The sequence below is a fragment of the Alternaria rosae genome (genome assembly GCF_020736505.1).
Source record: "Alternaria rosae strain MPI-PUGE-AT-0040 chromosome Unknown BKA58scaffold_6, whole genome shotgun sequence".
NCBI lineage: Eukaryota > Fungi > Ascomycota > Dothideomycetes > Pleosporales > Pleosporaceae > Alternaria > Alternaria rosae.
The window spans coordinates 601,005-625,445 of record NW_025763575.1 but is presented as its reverse complement, the minus strand read 5'-3'; the positions used below and the strand labels follow the sequence as shown (position 1 = coordinate 625,445).

The window sequence follows — 24,441 nt, the reverse complement described above, 5'->3', positions numbered from 1 at the left end:
CTGAATATGCGACAATGCCTATCGAGTGGCAATCATCCCAAGCCCTTTTGGTCGTACGTGCCACTGTAACTGGCGTACGCCGGCCGAACCTCGCTCTTGGGAATATTGCCACTGCACCGACTACGACTCTTTCTGGGGCGAATCTTCGTGTCGACGCCGTATGGAGTCTAACATGGTATCATGATGCGAACAAGAGGCAGGGGAGTGTGGATGCAGCGTTGCCATTGTCGTAAAGTGCTACGCATACCTCTTGGGTCGAGTCATGCTCTCGGGGATACTTCGACCTAGTGTATCGAAGGCAGCAACTAGGTCTGTGGAACTATGACTATGGTTGTATTAGTAGTGACTCATGCACACTGCGCAAGGGCACCGCTTCCTATACTTATCAGTGTTCTTCAAGTCCTAGTATCAAATTCCATCCCCTCGAGATAGTCTCGACTCAACCCCACACAGCTTCTGCTAAGATGAGCTTCTCTGCCCTCCCGTTCGAGCTGGTGAGCGATATCTTTGATCACGTAAGCAGGGCCTCAAGGCATTTGCAGTGCACTAGAGAAATGCTGTTGCTGAAACTCGGCAGATTCGAGCAAAAGAGGATATGCAGGCCGTTTCTCTCGTCTGTCACAAGTACCACGCTGCCATTGCGCCGCTGATGTGGTACACATTAAATACTAATCTGCTACCAAACGAGGCTCAGTCCTTCGAAGCACTCATTAATCCGCAAAGCATGGTACTTCCCCATATTCGACGGATTCTCATAGCAACACCTCGACACAGCACAGACGAAGTCGAACACAGATTGCGTCTACTTTTAACTTCCTTACCGCACGATAAACTCACACACTTTGTAGTTGCCACATTGAGGCCGCACCGTCATACTATCCAGATGCTCCTCAAATCTCAACGGAAGCTCAAAGAGCTGAACTTTCGCATTAGCCTCGACGATGCCTCAGTCGGCAACGGTCCGCTTCCTATCTCCAAGAGTAGTCCTTCCATAGGACCCATACTAAAAGACCTTACTGGACTAGCTGTATATGTTCATTGCCATCCGAATAAAGCGAGGAACTCTTATGAGTACTACCGCAAACTTCTCAAATACGTTCCCGAGCTGCAGACACTGTCCATAGTCGGCATGGGCAATGTTCATCACCTACGCGACCGGCTGGACACGGGCCTCATCTTACAACGTAATCTAAAAGAGCCCATTTTGACAAGTCTTACAACCCTCTGTCTAAAGCTTATCGACCTTGGGACGAGCCACAAGACGATTTTCACTAACATGAATCTTGCCAATCTTAACACGTTATCATTGATCGGGTGCAATGAAATGGCAGGTTTCCTGGATGGCCTCCTAGTACATTGCGCCGACAGTGACGGCGGCTATCTTTCCCATCTTTCCGATCTGGAAATCCTGTTCCCTTGGCATTTATCCAATCCCGATACAGATGTCCAGGCTATCCAATGTTTCCTCGAGACTGGTCCGAAGCTGGCCAAGCTCACTTTGGACGTATCGCACCACGCCTTGATAGACAAAGACGCTATAATCGCCCAGTCTACCAAGCTCAAGTCACTGGAGCTGGGGACGCGTGACGACAGACCTGCACGCTCGTATGCAGTGGAAGACGTCGAAGCGATATTGGACGCCTGCTCAGCGCTCACACATATCACCATAAATCTACCTGGAGTGAAGCTAGGACCCCTCATAGATCTAGCTCATGATTTCAAGTTGGGAAGACCCCAAAATTGTCTCACACATGTAGAGACTGAGTTCGAAGCTATGCTCGTAAGTCCCAGAATCGCTCGCTCATGACCCGTGTCCATACGCCCAGCTCACTTCCAACCCTAACAGACCGTACTCGCCCAACATGCCCCACTTCACACCCTCCGTATGCTGAACCTCCCAAATTTTGGACCCGTCGAAATTGCACACACACCCGGCTCGCTTAGCGCTACCGAACACTGCTTATCCCGCGTCCTGTACCAAAATTTCGTAACGGAGATTATGCGCTTCATGGCGAAATGCGGTACCGCACCCATTGTTTTCGATACCCGGCCTAGTACCACGCATCAGATCTTCGACAAGTGTCGCTGGCCTGCGTATCTGTTCAACAAGGGGTATGTTTGTGATGCGAGAGGGAAAAGGGAGCTGATGGCGGTGCATTTGGACAGGTACCCGCAGGCCATTAATGAGTCACTCGTGATGCGTATGACGGGTTCGAGTATTTGATAGATTACTATGGTAAATGGCGGATACGGGGCAGGTTGAAGAAGCCTTTGGTGTGGGTGAGCTATGCATTACAGAAGAATCGAATGCGAACGGAGAACATTCACTCGAGTCGCTGATTACAGCTTTGCCACGCGACAGACTCCGAAGTTTTGAGGCATTTGAAGACATGCAGGGTGAGATTTTCTTGCAACCGTTGCGGTCACAGAGAAAATAAGAGAGAACAATTGTAACGACTCAATTTACCTTCCTTGGCTGGGCGACCGACACACATATTGCCTCCCGAGAATACCGCGCGTGAGTTGCCTCGCTGGTGCGCTAATAGAGAGTTCTAAGAGAATGTATGTATTCTAACAAGTCATCAGACGTGTAACGCTAATAGTAGTGCTAGGTTCTAATAGGCTGTCTGCTAGCTAGACACGTTGGGAAAGTGTCGCAACTAAGCCATATTACGGAAAGCAATAACAGCACTACCACCAACGTTGGACAAGACACACGACTGGATCTTGTGTGCTATTGCTGCAGAAGACGCCTAGTACGCCGTCTACATGTTGCTATGGCTGATGTTCTCAGAGCGACCGCTGACGGTAGACGAAGTTGCAGGAGTGATCGCTGTCGAACCTGATTAGCTGGAGATAGCAAAGAGACACAGCCAAGCACTGGAAAAGGATGCATTGAATAGCATGAGTATTCAAGAGCTAGGACATATTATGCTAAGGATCACACACTCCGGGTCACGTCAGTTCCTGATAGGAAAGGCTCGTATGAGGAATTAGCGGTGCATCAAAAAATACAACGAGATTGATTGCAGAAAACGACAGGTTTGATTTGCGACGCGTGTGAGCTCAGATATATGGAGAAATGAGAGACTGTGTACCAAGATGAAAAGGGAACGCCATCCACACGGCTATGGTACAAAAACACCTTTCGCATTCTCGTCCTTGAAACGAATGGAGATGACCAGCTCGCTATCGTTTGGATCGTCATGGGACTTTTGCCACTTACTTCCTTTGATCTCTGCCTTCGTGATAATTGGATTCTAGATCATGTAAGCGTCGTTGCCGCCGGCCAATTGATCGACCGAGCACGGACGCGTCAATGACTGTGCTAGGCATCAGCGCGGCTGACATGCCTCTAGACTGCCACACTAACTTCCCGCAATGACTTGATGTCTCTACAACATGTTGAAATTTGGTCAACGAGCATGTACTCACTTCAAATTTCCCTCTAACATATCCCGAATTTTGCGCTTCCAGAGTACGAAGATAAATGCCAGCGAGCTCTTCGAGGAGGAGCGCCTTCCGTGGTATAGCCATGATCAGTTTTATCCAGTACGAACTGGTGAGGTTCTCGATTCTAGCTTTAAGGTTATTGGAAAACTTGGTTACGGCGCGTACTCTACGGTCTGGCTGTGTCGGGATATCCGGTATGTTTGGCCTTCTTCACCCTCACCCTGCAAGGTCTGATCGTTTATGCATAGAGAACGAAACGCTGGCTTTGTCGCTGGCTACGTCGCTGTCAAAATTTGTACCCGAGATGCTGACAAGCCCGCACAACTCAATCGAGAGCTGGAATTCTACGAACACGTCAGTTCTTTGGAATCACAGCATCGCGGTCAAGTATACATCCGTGGACTGTATGGCGAATTCGAGCTCGACGGTCCGACTGGCAAACATTTGTGCTTGGTTCATCCACCCATGCACATGACTATTCAACAGCTCCAGCATCAGAACTCAGCACACAAGCTTAATGTCCCGCTTCTGAAGTGGACGCTAGCCAATGTGCTAAAGGCGCTGTCGTTCTTACACGACGAAGCTAAGGTCGTGCACACAGGTACGGCAAGATGATGCAAGATGATCGAATGAACTAATAAGTTAGACATCAATCCTGCCAATATCATGCTGACTGTGGCGGATGAGACTATTCTGGAAGACTTCGAAAAAGCTGAAGCAGAGAACCCATCACCAGCCAAAGTGATCGACGATACACGTACCATTTACCGTTCCCGCAAGCTTCGCCTTCCCACGGGTGATCTTTGGGGCCAACCAGTTCTCTGTGACTTTGGAGAAGCGCGGATAGGAGATTCCCACTCCGGCTTGATTCAGCCTGAGCTATACCGTGCACCAGAGATACTTTTCGAGATGGAGTGGGGCTCTAAGGTGGACATTTGGAGTGTCGCCACGCTGGTAAGTATTCAATCCTATCGCAAGGAAGCCTCGATGACTTACTCTTGATTAGGTGTGGGATTTGTTTGAAAATCAGCATCTATTCGACGCCCGTGACAACGAGGGCAAATCATCAGGGACACATCATGTTTCCGAAATGGTTGCATACCTTGGAATGCCTCCGCTTCAGTACACGCGAAGCAACGATATAACAAAGAAGGTCTTCGACGAGCAAGGTTAGTCACTGAGATCGTCCCGGCATAGACTCTGCTAAGTTCAATAGGACACTGGACGGGTGGTTCCAAGGCTGTAACTATTCCTAAGATCTCACTCAAGGAAAGAATCTCAGTGCTTGAAGGGGAGGAAAAGGAATTGTTTCTCGATTTCATACGCTCGATGCTCAGATGGCGTCCGGAAGACAGGAAGTCGGCGGCCGAACTTCTGAAGCACCCATGGATGGCCGATGCGATGTAGTTACGATGGCCATCAAGCAACCTTTGTGGTGCGAAGTCATTCTCGAGGATCTTTTGTTTCAATTGTATGTTTGAGATTGACTTAGAAAAAACATATGCATCTTCATTACACTTCCGGGCATCTTATGTTATTATCGCCGGCCTAGCAGTTGTTCTAGCTAACCTTGGCATCCACACATGATATCGACGGTTTGAACGTCACTTATTTTGCTCCCAACTGTCGGCCAATTTTATCTGCGCAGGAACTCCTTTTGTCTCTAAGTAGTACGTGTCTGGAGGTTAGATATCGCCGTCCTTGAGCAAAAGCATCATTGGGGCAGTGACATTGACATGAACACTTCCGCTATGGAACAAAGTGAAATGTTTGCTTGGTATCCATAAAGGCCCGAACTGTTGCAGGTATGTTAACATCTCTATAATAAGAATAGGAATGCCTAGCATTGTTCGAAGATCGCGCCAGTTTCATACACTACGTCCGTCAGAGCGAAACCGAGATCTAGCTCGAAAGCCAGAGACCCGACTAACGTGTGCAGTCGAAGAGCGGCACTAGGTCCTCCTTCTTCTCCATGATGCCCCTTCGCCCTTTCGAAATCCGAGATATCGCCTTCTTTTCAAGTTCGGTGCATCTCCAGGTCAGGAACATTGCTTTGCGTGGGTCAAAATTTGTCTCTCTGTAGAGCCGATGCTGTATCGCGATGACAGACTCTGGTCGCCGAGGAAGTACAGGCGCCTGAGCTTTGCGAACAGAACCTCCAGTGACCTTTGAGAATTCAGACACCCCCTGCGCCAGTATCAAGGCCGCCAGTTTGTCTGGGTGCGAGACGCCTTCGTATGAGATCGAGGCGCAAAGATACTCATTTGGTCGGCATAGTTGACGACCCCAGTCTCGGATGGGATCGCCGCGCGACCAGACAAACCAGGGTAAAAGCCTTCGGTGTCTCCGCCCCATGCGCGCTCTGGATCATGCGACCTGAGTTTGTTGAGCCAATCGATGTGCTTCGGATTGGTAGGCTTGGGGAACTTGAGTTCTTCGGCGCCCACATTTAGACAGCCAAACGAAAAATCATCTCATGCTATGAAGCTCTTCATCCTCTTCGTGTTCAATGCGCACAACGGGGACCCTTCCTCGTGGCGCGCAATGCATTCATCGCAGAGACGGAAGCTTAGCCCTCCATCGACCCTCTCGTCGGCTCGAGCGAGCTCGTCTGGGTACTTGTCTTGCATGCGTGCTTGGAATGTATTCGATGAGACAAGATAGAAGGGATGTAGCGATTCCTTGCCAGGTGTAAACTCTACCCTCGGGCTCAGCTCGCGACCTCGAGCAACATGTGGTTCAGAGAAGGGTTTCGCTCTTTCCCTGCGTTCTCGAAGGCGATGGGCCTCTCTCGCCTTACCTCGTGAATTGGTGCTGGTGTCATATTAGCGGAGGTGTTTCGTTGGCCTAGGCATGCAGAGGGTCAGCATCCCGTGCTCAAGGCAATAAATAATATTTGAAGTTCTGGTTAAGATGGCTCTCTTCGCCGTCCAAGTTGAGCAGCCGGTGTAATCCCGCCTGGCGCGTGTTTGTATACGCGTCAAATTGCTTCAACCACTCTACGCTGTAGACCCAGCGCGTTGTTGGTCTAGCTGTTCTCAGAAATAGGATTCGTAGGCGTCGGCTAGTGCCAACGTTTGAAGGCCCTATTTAACCGTCAGTGTAGATTATCCACCCTGCCCACGCCCCAAAATGTTGAATTAGTATCCCTTTCCACTTTCTCCTACCACATTATTCGAAAAAACACTAAGCATTCTGGAGCCTACGTTGACGTCAGATCATCTGCTTTGCATGATCTCATCTTTATGTAGGCTGCAAACCTGTTCAGTGTTTTACTTGTAAGAGGTGCCACCATGCCTTTTGATCAAGTCGAGTTTATCACACTTTTGACCGACTACTACGAGTTTTGCAATCGAGTATTCTGGGATAACTCGGTCGTTGCCGAAGCTCCCAACAATGGCTGGTCATCCATTACAAAATCCACCATGGCCAACCTGAACAAGACTGATGCAGTCATCGATTTGCTTCGCCACCTACCTTTTGTGGACTTTGTTGAGCCCGACAAAGCCTACGGCAAACATGTCATCATGGTGAACACAAGGATCCAGGATTACCGCAGCGATGCGATGCAGAAACGGATCCGCGACGGGGATCTCGAATACCACGTTGAACCTATAGGCGATCCCTTACCGCCGTCATGTATCTCCTTCGGTAACAGCAACGGGCGTAATGGCTACAATCTCGTGATCAATACGGCCGATGGCTACGTCTACTGGGGGGATCCTAACGGTCAGCACGACGAGCCAGCGCCAGAGCTTAATGCCGTGGTGCAAGAGCGTTATGCCGGAAACGAAACGGAGCGTTGGCGGGAGGGCTTCAACGTTTATCGCCCACGCGAATTTTTTGCGCTCTGCAAGCAACGATTCCGCGAGCTTCGCTGGATCGGTCTCCAGACGGATATCGTTGAGGTGGTACCGATGTACTGGGACTTTGATGACATGGACGACGAGTTCAATGCGCTCGTGCGCAAGATGAGAAGCGCCGGGTGGCCGGGAGATGGGCAAGGACGGGACTGGGACCGAGAGGCATTTCGAGCGGCGCTCGATGTGTATAGCGATGAAGAGGACGAAGATGCTGTAGAGGCGGCGACAGAAGCGCTAGACGGCACTCACGTTCACTAGATGCTTGCCGTTAACATGGAGGAGTGAAAGGATTGTGCAAGACAAGATGCTGACTTTTTTCTTCCAAGATTTACAAGTGTATTAGGTATACGAGGCAAGTAACATGTTCCCTCAAAGCGTAATATACTTGTACGCAGATTTCCACTCAGCAGATACGACAAAGACGGTGCAAGCGCCTGGTGCCACCCGCGCAGCCGGTCGCGTGTCATGGGTGCATTACACACTTCACAACTCAGCCACAGATTGCAGATGTCGTGGTACGGGCTGGATAAGTCGAGTCGTGCTACAATCTCATCCTCGAGCCCGAATTCTCGTAGTAGTGGGCGAGCCTCCTCCAAAGCACACCATCGCGAAGCGTCCATGTCGCTGATCGCAAGACCCACTGGCCTCATGACCATAGACGCTCGTTGCTTCTTCCGCTCTGAGCTGCATTGCGGTGTCGCCGGGGCGAGGATATGGTCCAGTGGCGCTAGGTATTCGACGTACCCGTTCCAAACATGCACTTGCACCGTCTTCGTCGTATCCGCCGACTGGAAATATGCGTAGAGATATATTGCGCTTTGAGGGAACGGAGGTTCGTCGGGCGCATACCCGTTTGGAAGCTTGTTTACAGCTGCGGCAAAGACAGGCGAAGCCAGATTGAGCGCTGGCAAGAGCCTTATGTATTTCGTCTTTTGCATATGCTCGATCGCTTCTTCTCTTTCGTAGATTGAGCGACTGGTGTTGAGACAACACTACTGTGCCTGCCCGCTGCTGCTCGGATGCATCTTGCTGTGATGAATCGCCATAGCCGCACCGTGACTCGTTGAAATCTTTGCGCTGCACGCGAAGCATGTGAAGCTGGTTGTGGGATTGACATCCCGCGCGTACTTGCACAGGCGGCCAAATACCACATAGGCTCCAGGTGCACCCCAAGAGCAGAGGAGTTCCCTTACCACGGAATATTATACTCCGCTAGGAGTAGCGTCCTTGGCCCGATTCTGAATGTGCCGCTGGCATTTGAACTTGGCGCACGCCGGAATCTCGTCTCCCATGTCTGGCATAGATCCCTGGATCAATGCCTCGACATCAGGCAGGACTGCGCCGTCGCCCCCTTCCAGCACCCGCATCTCGTATGCGCCTCTAGGTGCCTCAATCAAGCAAGCAAACATCCTTACACGAAAGTCGGTGTCAGTGCTACATCTGCACTCGTAGATGAGATTCGTTGTTGTGTCCAGGAAATCCTCAGACTCTGAGTTGGACGGGATGTCCTCGAAGTATTTCCCTCCGGCCTCACTGTCTTCTTCTGTGGCAGATTCATTTTCTTCCTCTTTCTCGGTCTCGGTCTCTTCATATTTCTCGGCCTCGCTATTCTTAATAATCTCTGCCGTAGTCAAGCATTCACTGCTTTATGGAACTTGCGACTCTCTCTTTTCGTAGAGCTCGAAACTGTCTTCTAGCTTGCTGTCGCTAACTAGTGTGTAGGCACTGCTATCTTCTTCGTCGTCGTATGGGGGAGGTCCAAATCGCAGGAGCTTGAAGAACTCTGATGGAGGAAGCTGCTTCGCACGCTTTCGATTCAGCGTTATACTACGTCATTTGTGGGTTCTAGAGCGCAGCATATACCTCAGGCTGCAGTATACAAACAGAACAGTATATTGCCGAGTAATGATACGCTTCTTTTCTGTGCCCATCTCCAGTGACGGACCCTGATCGCGTCCACAAGTCTTGGCGGTGCATGAGCAAACACCGCACGAGCCACGCGCCCTCACCTCGATTCCAATGTTGCTCTCACTCCACCCTTTGATCACGACTGCGCAATCGATCGACTGGATACGTCGCTTCGTGAGTGAGTACGAGGTTTCAGTCCTCACCCTCCAAGTACTCCTCCGGTCTCAACACAAGATCGAATCGTTGCATGTTCTTAGTACTTTCACTACCCCTGGACTCTCGAAGCCATCTCAGCTCGATTACGAAGAACAACATGCATGGACGGGGTCATCACTGCCCGAAGTTTCAGAACTCCTGTTGGATATTCAGCCACACAAATCGTCAAATGAGCGCATCATCCAAGACCTGCAGAGTATATCTCGTTACTGTCCGAAGATAAAATGCCTGACCCTTGAAATGCCTTCAAGCATGAGCTCCAAAGACACGACCTTGTCCGAAGTTCTGCATCTAGATGAAAAGGTTTGTCTGTTTCCGAAAGAATCAGTCTGCGTTGCCAATTGGCAACCGTAACATCAGTAGGTTTGCAATGCAATGCTATTCGATGCAATACTATGCGACGCTATGCTAAACTCATAACAAAAGGGTATAATGCTTTTCTCCAACCAAAGACCGTTACTCACAACCTCTTCCTTTCCCTTCCCAACAACCAAATCATGCCTTCTCGTCCTCCAATTCCTTAGCCTCACGCCTCCTCCGCCATACGGGACCCATCTTGATCTCCAGCAACATAAGCGGCATCAGCAAACAACATATGCCACCCCAAAACGTATACGTCCAGCCATCGCCCCACGCACTCGTCATGCGATCAATGATAGAAACAAGAATAGCAGCCAGCGAGCAGCGCACCAAATTCGTACACGCAGTTGCGCCTGAACTGCGCGACTGCAGAATATCGATGTTGAGTGTCATCGTGGTGTTGAGAATACCAATCGACGTCCAACCCAGCATAACGCCAAGAATGAGGGGAACAGCAATATGAGCCTTGGCCTGTATCGTCCAACCCCAAGCAATGACGCAGACGATGAAGAGGGAGAGGTAAAATGGCATAATACGTAACCTCGCGTGTTCGATGGTGAAGTTATCCCCACACCGCTCTTTGATGCGCCTGTACTCCCAATCCAGCATCTTGCCCGTCATCGTAGACCCCAGAATCATACCCGCACCGACAGGTAGATAGCAAAGTCCCAGCACCGTCTCCGACAATTCCGGGTAAATCTTCGCGAAAGCCGAGGAAATGGTGGCGGTGATTGTGTAATTGACAGCGTAGACGAGGCCGGTAAAAGTCAAGAGGACAATGACATCAGGGTACGTAAAGAGGACAAACGGATTGACAGAGTGCTTGGCCTTAGCGCGAGAATCCGGGTCGAAGGCTTCTTTCGTTGCTTTTTGGCCCACGATAGGGAGGATAGCGCGTTGCAAGCGGGGCACAGGAATACTGCCATTGCCCGCAATGGAACGCAGGGTTTCGGGTAGGAAAAGCGCGATGCACAGCAGGCAAACAGCCACCATGATGACGATGGACCAAAAGATAGATCGCCAGCCCAAGCCCTGTGAGAGCGCGCCTCCAATCGCAGGTGCAATGCAAGGCGCGAGCATAGGACCGAGGTTGAACATGCCAAAGTAGCCACCTCTTTCGCGGCTGGTCGATATGTCTCCGATTACGCCTGCGCCAAGGGCGATGGTGCTGGCGCTACCTCCGGACTGGAAGCAGCGCAGGAAGAGGAGGAGCCAGAAGTGGTTTGTTGGACAGAGGGCTAGGCCGATGGAGGAGGCAACGAGGATGCCTAGACACACCAGGTAGACGAGGCGGCGGCCGTAGCGGTCACTGATGGGGCCCCATAGCATAGGGCTGATTCCTTGGAAGACCAGGTACACGGTAACGGTTTGATTGATGTCGTCTATTGATTTGCCGAAGGCGCGGGCGAGGGTTGGGATTGCTGGGAAGTAGATGTTTGCGGGGAGCGGGCTGGCATGATGTTAGTTGTTGTTCTGTGTATCTTGAGATGAGATGAAAGGAAAGAGAGTGTACCTATAGAACCCCGCCAACGCAACCATAGCTACGATGAGCCATTTCTCTTTGCTGGTGTATATGCTATATGGGACTTCGACTTCACCCTCGACCGGCAGCTCAGGTGCAATAGCAGCCTCGTCTACCGGTATAGGTTCACGCTTGTTCTCCTCGTCGGCAGCCATAACCAGATTTCAAATGAAGGCGCAGAAGGAGTTGAGCGAAGAGGGACAGCCTCATGCAAGGCCATGCCGCAGCGCTCAACGCCCATGATAACTAACATCACTCTCCCCGAGCACGCTACACGCCCTCGTCGGAGTATCAAGCACCGCACGCAGTGTGGTTGGACGAGTCCCGCCCATCTCGGTCAAGACCGTGGGGAAGGTCCGGCAGACCGGCGAGAAGTCGGCAAGCGCGTCTATAATCAGGCCATTGCGCAGCGAGCAAGCATGCAGCCGAGAACCCTCATGCACACCACGGAATACGCATCGCACATCCACCTCCGTCATGGTCGGAGTAGGATCCTGGAGCTACGGCTGCAGACAGTCAAGTCGCGGTTATTAGACGGCTATCATGCGTTTGTCGGCTTAGCAGTGCGCGAGGTGGGCCAGATCGTCATGGACCCTTTCTTGTGGGATGCGTGCATTCGTGCATTGAACGATTTTGCAGCGCTCGGTGCCGACGGGTGCGCGTCTAGCCTGTGCCGGGCGCAGGATGGGCGAACCAGAAATGTCGTGTTAAAAAAAATCTCTTTCACGATAGTCCAGCCCGCCACTATGGGGTAAGCAAAGAGTCATAACGACGTTGTCGTGGGTGGAGCAAATGATTCAGGTATATAGTCCGGTTGAAGGAAGACACGCCGCTCCGGGCCTTATCGCATCACACGACTGAGCAGTTTCACACTATTACTTCGCATTGCAAGCCGTAGACGGACATAGCGAGTGGGTCGTCAACGGCGTCTGTACCATCATCTCGGGTCTCTTACGCAGGACTGACAAACTTTACACGCGCAATATCTCGGGGTGGAGCGGCGAAAACGGTGCTGCGAGCCAAGAGACGACGGGTCCGGAAAAAGAGATGGCAGACGCACCCAATGGAGGTGTAGGAAGTAGCAGGGTGGGGAGTAGGGCTCCTTCGCGGGGACAGGAAGACATTAAGCGGCCGAATCTCTCGGTTGGGGAAGTCGCGGGAGTGGAGCGTCAAGATGGCGATGTCACGGTTGGAAAGCACGAAAGAGTTGGAGGGTGGAGAGGGGTGCTAAGCTTTTTGGAAAAGAAAGGTGATGTTGAGCTCAGAGGGTGTACGCCTGTGCCGTATGAGGATAGGACAGAGACGCAGTATTCAAAAATCTTCACGCTCTGGTTTTGCATGAGTTGTAATCCCTTGCCGTAAGTGGTCAATTGGGGAGTGGTGGCCTTGCATGATGGCTAACGGGTATGCAGTGTGACTTTTGGCATGGTGGGCACAATGTCTTTTGCTCTTAGTCTGAGGGATGCGGCACTGGTTATTCTTTTCTTTACCCTCGTGTCGACGGTGCCGGTGGCGTACATGTGTACGTGGGGGCCGAAGACGGGTATGCGACAGCTTGTCCAGGCGAGGTTTTCCTTCGGGAAGTACTTTGTTTCCCTGTTGATACTGCTCAACCTTGCAACGCTGACGGGTTTCTGCGTTGTTGACAGCGTCATTGGTGGTATGGCACTGTCGGCGGTGCAGGACGGAGCGACCATCAACGCCACGGTGGGTATCGTCATCATCGCCATATTGTCGTTGGTCATCTCCTTCTGCGGTTTCGGAGTATTGCATCACTATGAGCGCTGGGCATGGATCCCAGCATTGGCCGCACTCATCATTGCGGCAGGATGCGGGGGCCAGAGCCTCAGCCAGCAGGTCCCAGCGCCCGCTGCTACAGCGTCACAGGTCCTCTCATTTGGTGGTCTCGTGGCGAGCTTCATGCTTCCATGGGCCGCACTTGCGAGCGACTTCTCGACGTACATGCATCCCAAGGCTCCTCCCTTCCGGATTGCGCTCTACACCTACACCGGCCTTGCTCTCCCTACGATTCTGTTGATGACCCTCGGTGCAGCGATGGGAGGTGCGACGCCAAACATTGCCTCATGGCAGGCTGGGTACGACGTCAATGCAGCGAGTGGTGTCCTTGCAGCCATGCTACACCCAGCTGGCGGGTTCGGTCGCTTCGTCACAATCGTGCTTGCCTTCAGCATGCTGGGCAACCTGTCGGCAACAATGTACAGCGTAACACTAAACCTGCAGATGCTTCTTCCCTGGCTCTTCCGCATCCCGCGCATCTTCTTCAGCATCGTCATCACTGGAATCGTAATTGGTGTTGCTGTCGAAGCATCCAAGAGCTTCTTCCTCAACCTCGAGAACTTCATCGGAGTCATCGGGTACTGGAGTGCGGCCTTCATTGGCATTGCTCTTACCGAACATGTGCTGTTCCGACGCAGCAGCTTCATGGCTTATACCAAGGATGAAGAGGCGTGGGACGAGCCGAGCAAGCTGCCACCCGGTCTCGCGGCAATTGGCGCGTTTCTGCTCTCCTTTGGCCTCATCATCCCGTGTATGGGACAGATTTGGTGGACAGGACCCATCGCGGAGACTACGGGCGACATCGGGTTGGAGGTAGCAGTTGTGCTGGCAGCGGTGCTCTATGTACCGTTTCGGGTAGCAGAGAGGAGGATATGCGGGAGGTAGTTACAGAATAATCCAGTAGCAACGACCAATCAAGACTGATGACTACAAGTTTGTTGTGCAGTGCATGAGGCGAGGAGATTGCACATGTTGGTGGTTTGGAGAGGATTACCGCATGCGACTAGATCGGGGGAAGTTGTTGCCTCGGTTGTACGTCTTACCCCGGAAATGCTTGGTGACGTTCACAAGCCAGCCGGAGCCGCAGCTCAAATGCGGAGACGAAGACCATCCGAGAGACTCTGAAGCTGCTTCCCTTTTGATACCCTTTCCTTCACTGTTTATCCTAACCCTCCCAATCTCATCGGCTTGCCGGCTGCTCCTTCCTCCCGTCGCGACAACCGCCCGCTTCCCCTCTTCAACCCACGCGCGACCAGACTCTGCACTCGACCATGTCTCAAACACAGGAAAAGGCCCAGGAGAAGCTCATCGAGTCGACTTCCTCAGTGCCCCAGAGTACGGCGGCACAGCAGAGCGACAATGTTGCGCATGCGCTTGCCGGCGCTGGTGGAGGACTGCTGTCCATGGCCCTGACGTATGCGCCATCGCGACAATGCGATGCGGGCTGCTAACAACCCCCAGCTACCCGCTCATCACCCTCTCTACCCGCGCCCAGGTCGAATCTAAGCGCGCTCAGTCGTCAACGCTCAATGCCGCTCGACGCATCATCAAGCGCGAGGGTGTCGCAGGCCTCTACGCCGGTCTCGACTCCGCCCTCTTCGGCATCAGCGTCACAAACTTCGTATACTACTACTGTACGACAATATACTTCTAAGCGACACGTCAAAGTACTAACGACGTTAAGGGTACGAATGGACCCGCTCCTTCTTCGAGAAGGCTGCGCTCAAAGCCGGTCGCGCCTCCTCCAAGCTCACCACGGTCGAGTCCATGATGGCCGGCGCCCTCGCCGGCAGCGCAACCGTCCTCATGACCAACCCCATCTGGGTCGTCAACACGCGCATGACGACGCGCAAATCCGAAGCCTCCGACGAGTCGCTCCCGGGCGCACCCACACCCGCACAGAAAGCGCCATCGACCCTTGGCACGCTCTTCGCCCTTGTCCGTGATGAGGGCCCCGCGCGCCTGTTCGCTGGTGTCATGCCGGCGTTGGTCTTGGTCATCAACCCCATCCTCCAATACACCGTGTTCGAGCAGCTGAAGCAGATGCTGGAGAAGCGGAGAAGAGTCACACCCAAGGATGCTTTTTACCTTGGTGCTTTGGGCAAACTGTTGGCCACTAGCATCACCTACCCGTACATCACTGTCAAGAGCAGGATGCATGTTGCGGGCAGGGATGGGCCGAGGGAGGATATGTTGACCACCTTCAGGCGCATCATCAGGGAGGAGGGATACACTGGGCTGTACGGAGGTATATCAAATATCGTTCGGAGGGAAAGAGAACATGTGCTAACTACTGATAGGTATCGGACCCAAGGTTACCCAGAGTGTCATTACCGCCGCCTTCCTCTTCGCTTTCAAGGATGCGCTATACGCCTACACGATCCAGGCCCGCAAGAAGCTTGCCATGCGCAAGGTCTAGGGCGTACCGTGAAAAGGCACATATGAAAAGCGGCTGCGGTGGCAATAGCAGTCGCAGCCGTATATCGAATTATGTCGCGACCCGTATAAGAAGGTCGACACTGTGTAGGATGGCGGAGGGTCACATTGAGCCATGAGCACGTATCGGAGTATGTTTTTTCACGGTCCGTGGAGGGGACACGAACCTTCAAAATGTATATACCCAGAATTCTACGCATCGTTTATATCGGATTAGGACGCATCTTATCAATCTTCTGACGTAGCAACGACATCGAAGGACAAGGCGGATAGTATCCCGTCTCTCCGCTTATCGCGTCATCAGGCCTCTGCCATGCACGACTCGTTTATCCACCCGCTGCGGGGTACTCAATCGAGAGGTTGTCAACGCCCTGTTATTGCATGTTACACATGTACCTGCAGCATGTATGTGCCCTAGGGCGCACAAGACTTAAGCATCGGGCTGTGTTCATAGCGATGGAAGTAGAAATACAACTGGAGTGCCCACTGGTTCAAGTTCATTCTTTCTATCTCGATATCGCCATAATACAGTTTCGTCAAGATGAGTTCCGAGCCGTTTACGCTGAGGTGGGGTATCTTGGGTATGCATTGCCAAGTTAGTTTCCAGAAGATGAGAGAGACTAATTAATTATAGCAACGGGAGGTATAGCAACAAGTAACCCTTCCTTTGTCCCCCCTTCTATGCCCAACCTAACACCCCCCAGCGTTCACAAAAGACCTCCTCATCGACCCTCAAACCCGCTCCGTAACCGACGTCCGCCATGTCGTCGCCGCAGCCGCCTCCTCCACATCTTCATCACGCGCCGCCGACTTTCTCAAATCCGTCGGCGCGCCCGCCACAGCAAAAGCCTATGGCTCGTACACTGAACTCGTTTCCGATCCTAACGTCGACATAATCTACATCGCCACCCCGCACTCGCACCACTACCACCACGCTCGCCTCTGTCTCAACGCAGGGAAACATCTACTAATTGAGAAACCCATCACCGTCAACGCGGCTCAATGTCAGGAGTTGAGGAAATTGGCGAAAGAGAAGAAGAGATTCATGATGGAAGCAGTATGGACGCGTTTCTTCCCCCTCTCGCGCGAAGTCTGTGACATTGTGAAAGAGGGGAAACTGGGACAAATCAAACGCGTCTTCGCCGACTTCAGCTTCTGGAATGACGCTGAAAAGGAATTCGGCAAAGAGCATAGGATGGTCAATCCGAATCTCGCTGGTGGCGCGTTGTTGGATTTGGGGATTTACAGTCTGACGTGGCTGTCTATGGCGCTGTATCACTGTCAACCTGAGGGTAAAAGGGAGGAACCAGTTGTTAGTTCGGCAGTGAGTAAGTATAAGACGGGGGTTGATGAGACGACGACTGTGCTCTTGCACTTTCCCGATTCTGGCGCTCACGGCGTAGCAGGCACGAGTATTATCGTTGCTACGACGCCTAATGCGGAGCACCCCAACCCGGGTGGCGACGCGGTGAGGATTCAGGGTACCCTCGGCGACCTCACTGTCAATTATGCGCCGAGGCCACGCACATATACATTGACCCCCGCTGCCAACGAGAAACGAGGGAAACTCGCAGACTTTGAGTACCAGGTCGTTGATAAGTTCAAAGAAATCCCTGGGGGTGGACACGGTATGTTCTGGGAGGCAGACGAGTGTGCGCGGTGTATTCGAGATGGCAAGCTAGAAAGCGAGATATGTGGACTAGAGGAGACGGAGGTGGTCATGAGGGTTATGGATCAAGTAAGGAAGCAGGGAAGTGTGATGTATCCAGCGGTGATTGAGAGCACGGAGTCGCCACTCGATAGATTCTCAGTGTAATGGACCGAGTAGGAGTACATGGATGTGGGGGAGTTTAGAAGAGGGCAAGAGAATGAAGAGGACAAGCTGTCGTTTTTGTATCTTGTGCTAGAGGTGAGTAGCTAGATTGGCAAAGACCTCACTCCACCATTTTCAACTTCTGTCCTCATACCGCCATACCACTACTTTTGATCAAATCATCGAGATCCTCATATCTGTACCCCTTCATACCATCCCTCTCTAAACTCCCCAGCCTAGGAATCTCACCATGTCATTCCTATTTCACCCTCGAAGCCTGAGGTTCCTTTGAAACACCAGAATCTCCAGAAGTCACACGACCGAACAGGTTCTTGTAGTAGTGACCGGAACGACTAGCTGGTCCACAAATACCCTCTGGGCAACCGTAATTCACTGCCGTTACCACAGGAGGAGTGGAAGCAGAAGTCTAATCAGGTGCTTGGCGTGGGTTAATGACGATGGTGTTGGTGACCGTGATGACTTTGACTGGGTCGGACGGTTCGGCCTCTTGATTTGGGTTGATATGCTTAATATGAGTGACTGTGATGACTATGAATAGATTGGACGAACCACCCTCTTGATGGGCGTTGATATCGTTGGTAGCCGTAACCACCGGGGTGCTTGGGTCAGGAATCGTAATAGGGCAGTCCGGACCAAACACACCGGCTTAGACTTATCCGGTCCGCATTGGATGTGCGTAGAAATGGGAGTCGCAGTAGTTGGCAGGGGCGGTGGTGCGCGGTGATGGTGTGGGTGGGCTCTGTGGAGTCGGTAGTCGCCTTGGAGGTGTAAGTATTGGAGCGGGGTGTTGGAGGGCGTACTACAGTGGTGCAGTGTTTGGGGTTGCTGCATGGCCTTGTTGTTAGGGTTGCCTCGCTGCCGGTAGCTTGGCTGACGGCGAGGCCGATGAAGCCCGGGGCGGTGATGCAAAAAGTGGTGAACCTCATTTTGATTGTTTTGAAGTTAGTATCGAGGTAGTGAGATGTGTAGGGACTTTTTGGGCTACCTGAAGTTGATGGTATTGGAGAAAGGAAGAGAAATGGGTGGAGAGTGGAGGGTGGAAGGAGAGCAGCAGTAAGAGAGTTTTGTTTACACCTGTATTGCAATGCAGACACGATGATCTGATAGGGATCACGCAGTCGGTACTCACCTCTGTTTGTGAGATTTTTTTTGAGGTGATATTGCGGTAAGAGACATGATGTGAGTGGTCTACGCAGATGCGATGGGGCGGACACTTCGGTGTTCGGGGTGAACCGTTTACTGAGGGATTCGTGAGTAATCGAGGACGAAGCACTTGCGGTCTAATGTTATGCGCAAGTTACGGTTAGTGTAGTCACTTCACCGCATATGAGAAGACTTTGTGAGCCTTGCTAGGAATGAGGACACGGTGAACGGATGGAAGGGCAAGAGGATGTCCGACCGTGTTCGAGATAGTAGTAAAGCAGTGCTATTCAGACTCCGTAATGCGTCACTCTACCTGTATATCCGTGTAATAAACATGCCCCGTCTATATTAAAAGACCCTGCGTAAAGTTTTCCAACGCAGCTCGATACTGCTGACTATACTCGATGATGATCTGCTGCTGGTACCAACTATGTCGCGCATTATGATCCGCCACAAGATTATGCGCAAGCTCGTGACAATACGTGCAGAACCAACTATCCAGAGCTGTGAGTTTCCCTTCCTTAGTCTGACATCCATCGCTATGCAGGGCGATGAACCAAGCGAGGTTGAAGAACAAACTACCGTTCATGTTGAACGCCACCGTGTTAGACTTCTTGTCAAGGAAGATGTTTACTGCGGCAGGGTTGACGTTGAAAATTGATGTAAGACCGAAGATGAGGGGTAGGAACTTTTGAAGGTGTGATTGCAAGTCGGTGAGCGGCGCAGTCTCGTCGCGGCCGTAGTAGATGTCAACGTGACGGCCAGAGAAGGGTACCGAAAATGCTTTGTGTAGGTTCTCCCATTGTTCGCCGGTACAGTAACCTCCACGGTCGAGTTCCGTCGGGTCCTGGTGATGCTTGGTGTTGATGTTTTCCATACCGGTGGGCCGGCATTCCTTGATAGCATTCTGGATGTTCGATTTCGTAGCTTGGATGTCGCGACTGATCTGGGGGCCGTCTGTACCCTTGGAGGAAGACGAAGGTGCGCTAGGCGCGTTCTTGAAACCGAGCTTCTTCGCCCAGTTGTTGATGAGACCTTGCTCCTCTGGTTGACGGCCGTGATTGGCGATTTCCATGCCACCCTCTGGACTACCAAATGCACCAGGCATATGTTTGCCTTTCTCGGGGGTCTCAGGGGGAATGTTCTCTCTATCTTCAGACTTGACGTGACCAGACTTGGCTTGTTCGGCAACTCGCTGCTGCTCCTCTTCTTCGCGCTCTTGCTCGGCTTGCTTGGCGATACGCGCTTCATGCTCTTTCTTTCGTAGGATACGCTCGACATTGATACCCTTCTGCTGGAGTCGGCGTAGAGGCTCAGTCAAGATGCGCTCTAGCGCGATCGCGTCGTTGCGCTTCGGCCGCGATACAAGTAACCTTACTAGTTCGCTTGACACCTCGTAGAGATCGTATTTCGGCGTGATGCTAAGCACGTACCCCGTACCACGCACTTTGATGATAACAGCCGATTTACGTGAAGATGTTGCGACGTTGCGTTCCGCCAGTGAGTAACGGATAGAAATATCCGACACACATTGCACCGTCAAATTAGAACCCAGCCACTTGGCGTCATGTCTGATAGCCTTCGACGAAGCATCGCGTTCATACTCGTGAAGGAAGAGACGCACACGCTCCAGGATGTCTCGTCGAAGATCCTGGGCAGGTGTCTGGTCGCGTGCTACTGTGCCGATGCGTTGGTCAGTCTTGACCAGCTCCGAGACCTTCTGAACACCGAATCGAGCGTAAAACTCCTCAAGAAGCTCTTCCTGTGGCGCCGCGATGATGAAGTCGCGGAACCGGGTCATATAGTTGACATTATCGATAATCACGATCTCGCCAGCTTTGTTGAGCGACCACTCGCGATGGACGTTGTCCTCATCAAGATCATCAATGTCGTCTTCGCCTGCATCGGCGACTTGCTTACTATCCTCTTTGATATCGCGGTATCCAAGAAGCAACCTCGATGCTATAAGTGATTTGACCAAATCTTTATCCTTCCACAGATTCGGAGCATGTTCGGCCAGCTTCCTCAGCAAATCGAGATATTTCTCTTGCCCAATGGTGTTGAGGAACCGAGCAGGATTCTTTGCGAGGAGGTACGCCAGGTCATGAGTAGTGGGCTCATGCTTCGCGCCAACCTTGAGAAGGAAGACGGTAGCTTCCGCGCCATAATGAACGTAATCAAGGATGCCACGGTACTCTTGATCACGACCCACGAAAACATGCTCGGGTGGATCGTAGTGATGGACGCGCATTTCCGTCTTACCAGTTTGATTCTTAGATCTATCCTCGAATCCGCTGCAAGTGGGGTCAAGGTAATACTTCCGGAAAATTGGTACAATGTTGGAAGTCGCGAGGTTCTGTATGAGCCCTTTGTATTGATCTAGTTCGGATCCGCGCGAAGCAAGATAAGCAAACTGCATTTCTGCATCAAGCTTAGTCTTGGGGGGTGTCTTCATGAGGTATTGAACACATGGGCCTATGCTTGGATCACGCTGAACCCCTAGCTTCTCGGCATGACTCCGAAGATCGCTTCTTAGAATGGGAAATCCTAGGCATGCTGCGTGCTCATTGGTGTAGCACTGGAACGGACCAACCAACGCCGGGAAAGGAGCCTGTTCTGTCGGCAAAATCGGAAGAGTGAGGGCAGCGAACTTCTGATGCTCCACAGCGTAGTTATTCTTGTAGTAGTTCGTTAACAGGTAATCCATTGCACGCATGTACAGCTGAAGATCCTTGGCTTGACCGGCGCGATGGAGTATGTTTGCGACGGTGATGGAATCTGGGCATTGTCGTAGTCCAAGACGCAGCAGCAATACACCTTCTCGTGTAGTGGGCTTGAATTCGAAAGGCAGCTTGATCTGAGTCAGGCCTAGAGCTACAATAGCCGGGTCGGGGGCATAAAGGTCTGAAGCTTTGAACTGCTCGCCAGGCTTTACAAGAGTACCTTCTCCTGGCAGAAACGCTGTCTGCTGTAGACGACTAAGGTCTTTCGCAGGTATTTCGTTTATGACCGACGCGAAGTAGCGGATAAGGTCAACGTGATTCCAAGTCGGCTTTTCGGATTTCTCTGACTGCTGCGCGTCGCGACTGCGCATTCGATCAAACACCATAGGAAGATCAATGGTCTTCCGAACACCGAGCGCCAATAGGAACTTCTCCTTCGAGCCTGCAAACGGTGTCACAGTTGGCAAATCGTCAAACAGCTTGACAGTAGGGAAGTACGACTCTGCAGGTCGCCGCATACCCATCTTCGTCGGCAAGATCGTGTGTGGGGTCAAGATCTTGACGACCGTCTCCTTAGAATTTCCATCGAGTTGTTCCCAGCACTTAGATGTCAGTGTCAACACAGAGAGGGCAAGATTCTCATCCTTGGTAAACTCGTCTAGCTGCGGGCGTGTTGTCATGTGTCGAAGCCAGCGAACCATTGACAATTCCACCCAGCCGAATAGTTGCAGTTGCTTGATCGACATGCCTCTGGTGAAGGAGAAGGGAATAGTATCCGGCGGAAGCGGTAGATGTGCACCGATGCGCGCTGGATTAACAAACGTGCTGATGTCCCCCAAAGCGAGTATCCTGCCAGAGTTCTTTTCTGGCTCAATGTCGATATTAGCGACCGTGTTTTCGAACAAACTACGAGAGCCGGGCACGTCAATCTCGCCGCTTTCCAGCTTAGATCCACACCACTTAAGAAACTCGGAAAGTTCATCTTCGCTGAGTGCTCGTGACTCTAATCCTTGGCGGATGTCCTGCATTGTGAGCTCAGTGATGAAACCGCGATTGTGTAGATTGAGCATGAAGTCGACTGCTGCATTCGCAAGTTCTTGTGGGACCATGGGTACTTCTCCAAGGAAACTTAGAGTTTCTGCAGGCATACGCACACGCTTACTGGACATGACACCCTTCGTAGAAAGGATGTCGATGGATCGTTCTTTTGAACAATTCCAGAACGCCTCGTCAATCTTATCTCCAAGGGATGTAGAAGGGTGCGATGATTTGGCCGTGTATTGTTTGAACACGTAAGCAGTCTTCGTTATCAAGGTCTCTATGGGTTCCTTGCCGAATTGGGTCTGCAAGGCTGCCAATTCCGCTGCGTAGGTGATGCGACAGGCCAGCCCTGCAACGCGCAGAAGCTCAATATTCCAGGTGGAAATGTAGCGAGCGTTCATGTCGACATTCTCACGCTCAACCGTTGGGATAAGAGATGGTGCAGAGATGTGCGCGAGGTAGCCCGTCGTCTGGGCAGTCGGAAATCCGATAAAGATTCGTCCAGATTTTGTCGGAAGGACTTCTGCAAAGATCTTATCGGCAAGCGCGGCCGAACTGCCCGAGCCTGTGGCCATCGTGGCTGACGGGTCTTGATATGGACAGGTCAAAAGAGCGATTTTGGTCGTTTTCGGAGGTGACTTCTTAGTTGCGCGCTCGATCTCCGCGGCGAAGTTTCGTGAGACTTTGGTGGCCGCAACCACAGTGCATACTTGTAAGAAGATTGTGCCAGTCGAATCGCCTGCTATCTCTTCAATGGTATTGGTCTTCTCAGCTGCGGGTTTGACGCTCTTTGTGGGCGGCGGAGGAGGTGCGGATGCGAACTTTGAGAAAAAGCTTCGTAACGAAGTACCCGCGTTGCGAACTTCTTGTTGTACAAGGTCGGCAGCTTTCTTTGGGGGTGTCTGGGCAGTAGCAATGACGTTCATCCAGGCCGCATCGATTTGAGAGTGTTGTTGCGTGACATCAGTTACTCGCATCAAGCCGCCTTCTGTCTCGGTCTTCAGCCCGTTAGGCACAGGGACCATTTCCGGAGGTGATATCTTCTTGGTGAACGACGCGACGACGTAGTCGTCGACATGAAGCTCGATGCTTTGCAAACCGACGAATGTGAGACTCGTGGCCAGAAACTGACATAAGGTGGGTAAATTCGGGAGTTTTGATGGATTGTAAGACGCAGATTCACGATTTGCTTGCCGGTATTCCAACATGAAGATCGTATCTCTCGATTTGTGCTCAGCCGGTACTGGGGCGGCTTTGGTTGAAAGCATATTGCCCTTCCAGTAGAAAGCCATAGTCCTGTCTCCTGACACGACGAATGGCTCATCGCAATCGGCGAAAACGCTGTAAAATCCGACACCGAAAGCCCCAATCTTCGTTTCGTCCGGATTACCGTCCGCAATACTTTTCAAACGACTCCAATCCGCGGGTGTGAATGGCTGGCCGTTGTTGCTGACGACAAGTCGCTTGAGGGTGTGATGTTGAATGATATGCTTCAATAGAATGGGGTCATCGGCGCCTTGAGGTGTAGGAACAGTAAGAGAGGGGTCCGTCTCGAATTTGATAATGACTTGATCTGCTTTCGCATCTGCAGCGTTTTGTATCAATTCTCGCAGCGTTGTGTGTTCGCTTGAGTAACGTGCTAGAACTTTGTCTATTAAAGCCCGAGTATTGACCGTGACCTCGCTGTCGAAGCCATCGGCCATCGTTTGGTTGCGCAACCGCGCGAAATCTATCGCTGCCATCTTAGAGGTACCCTCCGAAGGTGTGCAACAAAATGTTATTGGAGATCTGAAGCTACAGTGGCGATGGGTTTGCTAGGACCTCGGAGTTGAGCGTAACGGCAGCCCAGGGTTGTATCAAATAGGATTATGAATCTTCCAAGTGTGAAGAGTTCTTCTTAATCTACCCCGCTTACGGCGCCGAGTGAAATACGTCCGGAATGTGGATGTGCTTGTAACGAGAATGTGCTCGTTGGGCCAGGCGACCTGTAAGAACGTGGGCGGCGGTGGCGAAGACAGGAGGACCAGCCAGAACGTGGAATAACGTTACGCAACAAAAGACAAACTCCGGATATGCTCACGCTATGCAAGACGTAGGAAACATATCAAAGAGGACAGTGCAGCCTGGTGAAAGGCGAAGGGGTGT

The 24,441-nt window shown here is 51.8% G+C and overlaps 8 protein-coding genes across 8 annotated transcripts; 6 read left to right on the top strand and 2 right to left on the bottom strand.

Annotated features, from left to right (window-relative positions):
• Positions 1-14: 14 nt before the first annotated feature.
• Positions 15-2,224, top strand: BKA58DRAFT_402554 (uncharacterized protein; the record flags this gene model as incomplete). The annotated part of the gene is made up of 4 exons (XM_046171730.1): positions 15-175; positions 341-515; positions 578-1,780; positions 1,847-2,224. 4 exons carry the CDS (start codon positions 15-17, stop codon positions 2,222-2,224), a joined length of 1,917 nt encoding a protein of 638 aa, XP_046024051.1.
• Positions 2,225-3,367: 1,143 nt separating this feature from the next.
• Positions 3,368-5,124, top strand: BKA58DRAFT_386368 (non-specific serine/threonine protein kinase). Its single transcript, XM_046170457.1, has 5 exons — positions 3,368-3,647; positions 3,702-4,054; positions 4,100-4,407; positions 4,460-4,622; positions 4,670-5,124. The coding sequence occupies exons 1-5, from the start codon at positions 3,403-3,405 to the stop codon at positions 4,858-4,860; spliced, it is 1,260 nt and encodes a 419-aa protein (XP_046024050.1). The 5' UTR covers positions 3,368-3,402; the 3' UTR covers positions 4,861-5,124.
• A 1,622-nt stretch (positions 5,125-6,746) lies between these two features.
• On the top strand, positions 6,747-7,574 carry BKA58DRAFT_458780 (uncharacterized protein; the record flags this gene model as incomplete). The annotated part of the gene is made up of 1 exon (XM_046174687.1): positions 6,747-7,574. The coding sequence occupies one exon, from the start codon at positions 6,747-6,749 to the stop codon at positions 7,572-7,574; it is 828 nt and encodes a 275-aa protein (XP_046024049.1).
• Positions 7,575-9,935: 2,361 nt separating this feature from the next.
• Positions 9,936-11,477, bottom strand: BKA58DRAFT_317628 (major facilitator superfamily domain-containing protein; the record flags this gene model as incomplete). The annotated part of the gene is made up of 2 exons (XM_046167636.1): positions 9,936-11,250; positions 11,314-11,477. The coding sequence occupies 2 exons, from the start codon at positions 11,475-11,477 to the stop codon at positions 9,936-9,938; spliced, it is 1,479 nt and encodes a 492-aa protein (XP_046024048.1).
• Positions 11,478-12,223: 746 nt separating this feature from the next.
• On the top strand, positions 12,224-14,121 carry BKA58DRAFT_189003 (permease for cytosine/purines, uracil, thiamine, allantoin-domain-containing protein). Its single transcript, XM_046165575.1, has 2 exons — positions 12,224-12,680; positions 12,735-14,121. Exons 1-2 carry the CDS (start codon positions 12,370-12,372, stop codon positions 14,002-14,004), a joined length of 1,581 nt encoding a protein of 526 aa, XP_046024047.1. The 5' UTR covers positions 12,224-12,369; the 3' UTR covers positions 14,005-14,121.
• Positions 14,122-14,180: 59 nt separating this feature from the next.
• Positions 14,181-15,932, top strand: BKA58DRAFT_386363 (peroxisomal membrane protein-like protein). The gene is made up of 4 exons (XM_046170456.1): positions 14,181-14,533; positions 14,581-14,753; positions 14,804-15,367; positions 15,420-15,932. Exons 1-4 carry the CDS (start codon positions 14,391-14,393, stop codon positions 15,536-15,538), a joined length of 999 nt encoding a protein of 332 aa, XP_046024046.1. The 5' UTR covers positions 14,181-14,390; the 3' UTR covers positions 15,539-15,932.
• On the top strand, positions 15,933-17,745 carry BKA58DRAFT_386360 (uncharacterized protein). Its single transcript, XM_046170455.1, has 3 exons — positions 15,933-16,136; positions 16,190-16,210; positions 16,260-17,745. The coding sequence occupies exons 1-3, from the start codon at positions 16,097-16,099 to the stop codon at positions 17,369-17,371; spliced, it is 1,173 nt and encodes a 390-aa protein (XP_046024045.1). The 5' UTR covers positions 15,933-16,096; the 3' UTR covers positions 17,372-17,745.
• A 953-nt stretch (positions 17,746-18,698) lies between these two features.
• On the bottom strand, positions 18,699-24,436 carry BKA58DRAFT_386358 (uncharacterized protein). The gene has a single exon (XM_046170454.1). The coding sequence runs from the start codon at positions 24,036-24,038 to the stop codon at positions 18,876-18,878; it is 5,163 nt and encodes a 1,720-aa protein (XP_046024044.1). The 5' UTR covers positions 24,039-24,436; the 3' UTR covers positions 18,699-18,875.
• Between the last annotated feature and the right edge of the window lie 5 nt (positions 24,437-24,441).